At 36.2% G+C, this 7,986-nt stretch overlaps 1 protein-coding gene across 1 annotated transcript; it reads right to left on the reverse strand.

Annotated features, from left to right (window-relative positions):
* Positions 1 to 2,730: 2,730 nt before the first annotated feature.
* LOC101659710 (olfactory receptor 51A7-like) lies at positions 2,731 to 5,129 on the reverse strand. Its single transcript, XM_004717514.2, has 2 exons — positions 4,192 to 5,129; positions 2,731 to 2,863 (listed from the first exon to the last, which is right to left on the reverse strand). The coding sequence occupies exons 1-2, from the start codon at positions 5,124 to 5,126 to the stop codon at positions 2,731 to 2,733; spliced, it is 1,068 nt and encodes a 355-aa protein (XP_004717571.2). The 5' UTR covers positions 5,127 to 5,129.
* Positions 5,130 to 7,986: the final 2,857 nt, after the last annotated feature.

Raw genomic sequence — 7,986 nt, forward strand, 5'->3', positions numbered from 1 at the left:
CTCCTCGTTCTCATTCCCATCTCCCCCGCAACCACCATTGGTCTCTTTGCTGTCTCCTTCAGATTGCTTGTTCTGTCTATCTTATATAGGTAGGCATTAAAAAAATAAAAAAAAAACAGGTCTAACTCCTGACCTTTGTGAATATGCCCCCAAACAATTCAGATGAGCATCCAAGTGCTGCCACCACCACCACCACCATCCCCAATGAGAAGTTTACTCTTGGGATACCTCCATGACTTGTGGCTTTGTTTCCATTGCTGATGTATTGTATTCCCCTCTTGGTTTGCCTCCATGTCGGGGGTTCAGATCAGTCTCATTCCCCACACTGTATCTTCATTGCTGTCTTCTATAGTCCTGTGATCTAGGAAGGAGAGGTCATGTCTCCAGCTGGGGCCAGCTCTGCCCTCCTTTCTGTGAACTAGCTGCTCCGAACAGGAACATCCCCCTCAATGCTTGGTGCACTAGAATGTGGTCTACTCTCCCCCTCTCTCTCTTAGTTTGTTCCCATGTGAATGGGACAGACCCGTTCTGTATTTCAGTACTGTCCTCCATATCACTTTCAGCTAGGGAGAGGGACATCTTACCTCAAGCCATGGCTGGGCTTGCTGTCCTCTCTGTTAGTCAGCTGTCCGTGCAGGTATGGCACCTTCAAGGATTGGTGAACTGGAAAGAGGTCTGCACTCTCCTTTTCCTGTGGTGATTTAAACAATACTCTCCCCTTGGATGGATTCTTGCCCACCTTACCCAATGCCAATTTTTCCTTCCCTCCTACCTCTGTGGGACTTAAAGTCATGATGTCTTTCAGACCGGGTCCTCTCTGAATTTTTTTTTTTAATGCCATTTGCATCCTTGGGTTTGCTCTGACCCCTTCCAGATACCTGGTCCTTAGCCTGGAGACTATGCAATCTGGTTATTTTTACCCATACCTGTTGTGCTGTTTGAACTTACCTCAGTGGACACATGTTGTATATGTCCTTTTGTGCTTGTCTAACTTCACTCAGCATAATTTCCTCCAACTCATGTTTTAATTGCTGCTTTTTAAGGATGCATGATACTTCGTTGTGTATGTATCAGAGTTTTTTTAATGCATTCGTCTATTGATGGAAAATTAGGTTGTTTACAATTCTTCGAGATTGTGAACTGTGACACTGCAAACATTGGAGTGCATGTGTCTGGTCATGGTCTATTGCTTATTCCTTCTGGGTATATTCCCAGTAGGGGAATTCCTAGATCATAAGGTAACTTGATTTCCATTTGTTTTAGGTATCACCAAATTGTTTCCCGCAGTGCCTGTACATATCTACAAGACTAGCAGCAGTGGATGAGAGTTTCCATCTCACCACACTCCTTCTATCATTTGTTGCATTCTGATTTTTTGAATTGAGTTAACTTTGAGGGTGGTGTTAGGTGGTATGTCATAGTTGTTTTAATTTGCATTATCTGGATGGCTCATGATCAGGAACATTTTCTCATATGTTTATTGGCCATTCAGGCTTTTTCATTTGTGAATCTTTTGCTCAGGTTTTTGCCCACCTCCTTAGTGGGCAATTCATTTTTTTTCTTATTATAGGTTTGCAGAGTTTTGTAGATTTTAGTAATAAGTCGTTTGTCTGATATGACATTGCCAAATATTTTTACCCAGTCTGTGAGTTCTCTTATTACTCTCTTGATGAAGACTTTTGAAGAACACAGGTGTGCTATCTTTAGTATGGTCCACTTGTCTATTTCAGCTTCCTGTGTGCGTGTATCATTCCCTATTTCTGGTAGCCTATGCATCCCCTGCACCAAGGTTCTCAGGTTTGTCCCAATTCTCTCATTGATGATCCTAATATCATCAATGGTTTACGGTTTTACCTCGAGGTCTGTGATCCATTTGAATTTGTTCTTATGTATGGAGTGAGGTAAGGATCTTGCTTCATTTTTCTGAAGGTATATAAGCAGTTCTTCTAGCACCCTTTGTTAAAAAGGGCACCCACTTCCAATTTGATGCTTTTAAAACCCTTATCAAAGAACAGTTGCCTGTATGCTGCTGAATTTATGTCTGGGTTTTCTCTTCCTTTCCATTGGTCCAAGTATCTGCCATTATACCAGTACTGTGGCTGTTTTGACAACTGTGGCTGTTTAATAAGTTTTAAAGCCAGGTAATGCAAGCCGTCTGACTTTGTTCTTCTTGAGGAGTTCTTTGCTAATTCTGGACTTCTTCCCATTCCATGTGAAGTTGGTAGTCAGTTTTTCCATTTCTTTAAAAAACATGCTGGTGTTTGTATCAGCATTGCTTTGAACTAAAATAGCGCCCTTGGGTAGGATTGACAGCTTTACAATATTGAGTTTTCTGATCCATGTGCATGAGATATACTTACATCTGTGAAGGTCACTTGTGTTTTTTTATAATAATTTTCTGTAGTTGTCCTAATACAGATCTGTTTTTGTTTGTTTGTTTGGGGGTTAGATGTATCCCTAAATATCTCAAGTGTTTGCTTGGTTCTTGTGAAGGGTGCTACCTTCTTGATCTCCATTTCTGTGATCTTATCTGATGTAGATAGCAAGCCAATTGACTTTTTTGTTGTTGATTTTGTAACCTGCCACTACTCTATTGTTTCCAGCATTCCCAGTGTGGAGCTTTTGGGATTTCAATTTATAGAATCTTGTAATCTGCAATTAATGATAATTTCACTTCCTCTTTCCCCAGGTAAATACTTTTAATCTCCTTCTGTTGCCTTATGTTTTTAGCTAGGAACTCCAGAACGATGTTGAATAGAAATAGGGACAAAGGGCATCCATGTTTGGTCCCCTTTTTTCAGTGGGATTGTTTTTGTCTTTTCTACATTGACAATAACATTGGCTGTTAGTTTTCCATATATAGCTTGTATTATATTGAGGTAGTTCCCTTCCAATCCTATCTTTTTGGGTGCTTTTTTAAGAGTGGGTGTTGAATGTTGTCAAATGCTTTTTCTGTCTATTGATATTATCATGTGGTTCTTGTATTTTGTCTTGCCCATGTGATGGATAAGATTAATGAACTTTCAGAAGTTGAAGCATCCCTGCATCCCTGTAATTAATCCCATTTTGTCATGATGAATTATGAATTATTCATTTTATATACATTTATATTCTAAGTGCATCCATTTTTTAAAATTATGACTACTCTTTGCTTCATTTTATTTTTAATTTCTCCCAAGTAATTACATTATGAATCAGTGGGTGTTCCAAACATAGTTTAATGAATGTTTGAATTTCATGTCATAAGTTTTGTTTAAATATTCTACATTCCCACTATGTTTTTAACAAACATACAATAAAGTTGTCTAAGAAACTTAATTGGGTCCTTACAATGACAGAAATCAAAATCAGCAACTTAAATCACATACATCTTGGCACAGGGGTTAAACAATGAAGAAATAATACTATTGTTTACAGGATGAATCATGGCAAAAATAGCATGTAGTACAATCTTGGATAAGGATTAGCTAGCTCAGTATACACATCCAACATGACGGTTACTGAAGTGAATTGAAAAAATTGAAAATATAATCAAATGATCAAAAACATAAAAATTTTTTAAACATAGAGTTTAAAATCAATGTTCATTGTTTAATGTGTGGGAGAAGCATATCTCCAAATATCTTTTATAATAATGGAGGACAGCATTCTTGTAAATGTCTTATTTGGAAAGTTAATGGTACCAATATATACTCACACACGGGATGAGATGATGACTGTTTGTATGTATGTATACTTTATGTATCACAGTTCAATCACTGCTGAACATGACTGAGTTCATTCAAAACATGGCTTTCCTTTTATTCTTGATTGCACATGCTCTTTCACTTTTATTTATGTCTTTCTGCTTTTAGAATAATGCATTAGAAATCCCTTTATTTAGGATTGTGCAGCTATGGCTGACTTTGACATTGTTACAGAGCTGTTCCTGTAGACAGTCAAAGTTCATAAAGGAGGAAATGCATTTATTAGTATTTAATCCCCAGTCTACCTCCCCCGGCATCTTATCTAGCCTTGTAGTGTTGCTCAATTACACCAGTAACTTGAAAATCAAAGGGCATTTGTGCTTATCCAGGCTATTTTTGTGTTCAACTTCTATTCTTTTATTGCCATTCTTGGATTCTGTTATTCAGAAATTGCCAAATGAGTTAGCTGTCGTTGTAACTGTCGTTGTAAATTTCCTAGAAAATCTGTTTTTCACAGAGTTTACTCAGAATCACATTTCGAATCTGCTGACTCTTCACAGCATAAACAATGGGATTCATTAGAGGGGGAACAAGGAGGAGGATATCAGCTATAATGATCCTAATCACTTGAGATTTTTTCCTGCCAAAGCGATGAAGGACAGCCAAGGTGATGATAGGCACGTAGAAGACAAGAACAGCACAGATATGGGAGATGCAAGTGTTCAGGACTTTGAGGCGACTTGTGCGTGATGCCATGCCCAGAACAACTTTCAGGATTAGCATGTAAGACAAAGCAATGAATGTCAAGTCTAACATAGCCATAAGAGCAACAATAAAACCATAAATGATATTGACCTTGTTATCAGAACAGGCCAATTTCATGACATCCTGGTGGAGACAGTAGGAGTGGGAAAGACGGCTTTTATTACAGAATTTTAGCTGTTTTAGAGTTATAGGGAAAGGTAGAATAAAGAAAATACACATTATAGTGTTCAGAACACTGATTTTCAAGACCCTGGCACCTGTAAGGATGGAGGTGTATCTCAGGGGGTTATTAATAGCTATGAATCTGTCTACAGACATGATAAAAAGTACAGTTGACTCCATGGCTGAGAACACGTGAATGAAAAACTCTTGGGCAATGCAAGCATCTGGGGAAATCCCTGTGGCATTGAACAAGAAGATTCTCAGCATAGTTGGAAGGGAAGAAATGGACAGTCCTAGGTCAGAAACTGCCAGCATGGAGAGGAAGTAATACATGGGCTCATGCAGTGAGGCCTCCGTCTTTATGAAAAAGAGGATGGTGCTGTTTCCCAGGATTCCAAAGAGGTAAATGAGGCAAATGGGGATTGAAATCCAAACGTGGGCATATTCCATTCCTGGGATCCCAATCAAGAAGAAAGTAGAGATTTCTACTTCTGAAGAGTTGAAGACTAACATGGAAGGAATGTGCGGGCAACAGGGTGGAAATTTTTGATGAGGTTTCCTGTAATGACAAGCACACATTATCTTAGCTGTGTTTGTTTCAGTAGTCTGAGATTTTACAATATTCAGATTCCAGATATTAATCTTAACAATTCTAAAACTAGGACAAAATGTTCTATGTAATATGGTCTGTGGTAACATCATGACCTGTATAATCAAGATAATAAGAAAAACCATAAAACTATATTAATCTCCACATATAAACACCAACACAGAAAAAATATTACATATATTCATCTTGTCCTCTGCATACAGTAAAGAGGCATCAAACATTTCAATTTAATATCATTTTAATGATAAAAATTATAAATATTTTAATAGAATTGAAAATATTTGTGTATTTGAAAACACAACAAGAAATCAAAAAAGAACACAGAATGAGAAAAAGTATTCAAAATAATATATCAAAGTTTGTACCCATATTATATGAAGAACCTTACAACTTAAGAATAAACATACATAAATATTCTATACAATTATTCATTTAGAAAATGCAAGTCAAAACCATAATGAGATGTCATTTCACACCATATGATGGTTACATTAAACAAAATAAATTACAATTAGGCAATAATGAGTCAGTTCAAAGTTGAGTTCAAGTTTCAATTTCTGTCATCAAGCAATGAAATGGTATGTCAAAATGACTCAGCCAGTTCAGAAAAATAGTTTTCCAATTATTCTGTATGTTAAGCAAAGTTAACTCAGACATTACGCTCCTAGCTATACATCCAGCAGAAATAAAAATAAAATGATCACAAATTAATTTTTTAAAACACACACAAGTATTATTCAGTGTTGTCAAAAAGTGAGAGCAACCCACTGTCCATTGATTGATGGACATATAAGAACTATGTCCATGTACTGTAATATCTTCAGTAATACATTAAATACTGATATATGCTGCAAAATTGATGAGCCTTGAAAACACTGTGTTGTGTGAAAGAAGCCAGAAACAGTAGGACAAAACAGTGTATTATTCAATTTGCATAAAATGTATAATATAGATATAATCATAGAAACAAAAAATAGGTTAATGATTTTAAGGAGCTGAGGAAGGAAGAAAAATGGGGACTCATCACTAGTACATGTGCAATTTATTCTGGAGTGATAAAATTGTTCTAAAATTAGTGGCGAAAATTAAACAAATCTCTAAATATGATTTTTAAAAACCCCACATTTAACTATATACAGTAAAAGAGTGATTTTGATAGGCATGAATATTTGTCAATAAAGTTATTACACATAAGTTGAAACTGTATACTAAAATATGTATCTTTGTGATTCTTTTATAAGTTACATATTATATGTAAAATCAGTCCTTATATATTGAAGTTATATTTTATATATTAAAGGTATATCTCAAAGCAGTTACATATTAAAACTACAATAGGGAAATAGTTAACCGAAATCACTGACAAGCCATGTTGTCCCAGCTACATAAATTTAAATATATAATATGGAGCATTGTCTGATAAAATGCTGACAGTTTTCTTCTTGAATTGGCAGACACTCAAAATGGGACTGGGAAAGAGTTGCCTACTCACAGTAGATTCGCCCTTAATGACATAAAGCTTTTGAGACCTACACTTATTGATGTGGGAAGACTGAATATTAAATGAAATGGCTGCAAAAATCCATTACTAATCAGAAAGATCATTGGATGCATAAATTATAAACCTAGGAAAATTGGAAGTTGAAAAAAGAGATGTATCATACCAATATCAGTACCCTTGGCATTAGTGCGCTGAAATGGATAGGTCTGGGCCAATTTGCATTGGACAAACATACCATTTACCATCCCAGAAATGATAAACTGACAAAGAAGGAAGTTTCATGTATCCTCAAAAAGAACCTTTCAAGTCCCTAAAATAAAACTTTTCAAAGTCCATTCTGAAAATAATCAGGGATATGATAATATCCATATAATGTAGTCAAGTTTATTTCATTATAATTCCATGCAGCTATGCAGCTAACATTCAGATCAAAGAAAATACATAGAAGATTTTACTAAATTCTATATCCTGAAGTTAAATAAACATGCAAACAAAATACATTGATATTTCCTGGTAATCAGAAGGTGAAATTTTGAAACAACAAGAAAAAAGAAGATTGGCATTTATAAAATATGGCTTGTGTGACAGAAAAAAGACATCATATGATAGAATTTTGTATAAACAACAATTTATTCACTACAAATATTTTTTCAACATTGTAAATGGTGACTCTATGAATGCAGTGTCAGGATTACAGGAAGGATTCAAATAATCTACATCTGTAGAAAGAGATAAAAAGCTCAAATCAACAGGCAGAACATGACTGATAAACATACCTTTGATTGCTCATGTGAACATTCAAGTTAAAGTCACAGTGGATGAAAGCAGATTCATAAAAGCCAAAGAGTGACTAGTATACTCCCCCTGGAGTTAGAGTCCATCTGAAAAATCGAGGAATCCTATGAAGTATTGCCAGAAGTGAGGCTGACAAGACTTTGTCTCACATGCTTGGGACGCATTGTGTGAGACTTTGGGAGAACAGTCCCTGGAGGATGCCATGTTGGGGAAGCTAGGGGGCAGCACAAAAGAAGGCAAACGGTGGATTGAAAGGGGCTGCAACAATAGGTTCAATGAGTAGTGTCTCGTTCTGTTGAATATAGAGACACCGGGAATTGGAACCGACTCGGCACTCAACAACAAAAACAATGGTCGAAGACCAGACAAATTGTGGAATGACATCAAGAACATAATAAACTAAGACAGCAATGGGTCATTTGACAGGTAAGGGGAAAAAAGATCTCAACATAGATCAATATATTCTG

Source organism: Echinops telfairi, unplaced genomic scaffold, assembly GCF_000313985.2.
Source record: "Echinops telfairi isolate 266 unplaced genomic scaffold, ASM31398v2 ScPeMD7_41;HRSCAF=154, whole genome shotgun sequence".
Classification (NCBI taxonomy): domain Eukaryota; kingdom Metazoa; phylum Chordata; class Mammalia; order Afrosoricida; family Tenrecidae; genus Echinops; species Echinops telfairi.

Excerpts from the sequence above, each read along its gene's own strand:
- LOC101659710 (XM_004717514.2), bottom strand. The coding sequence starts at position 5,126 with ATGTTAGTCTTCAACTCTTCAGAAGTAGAAATCTCTACTTTCTTCTTG. Across the intron at positions 2,864-4,191 it reads AGTAAACTCTGTGAAAAACA|CTATATATGGAAAACTAACA; the intron begins GATTTTCTAGGA and ends ATATAATACAAG.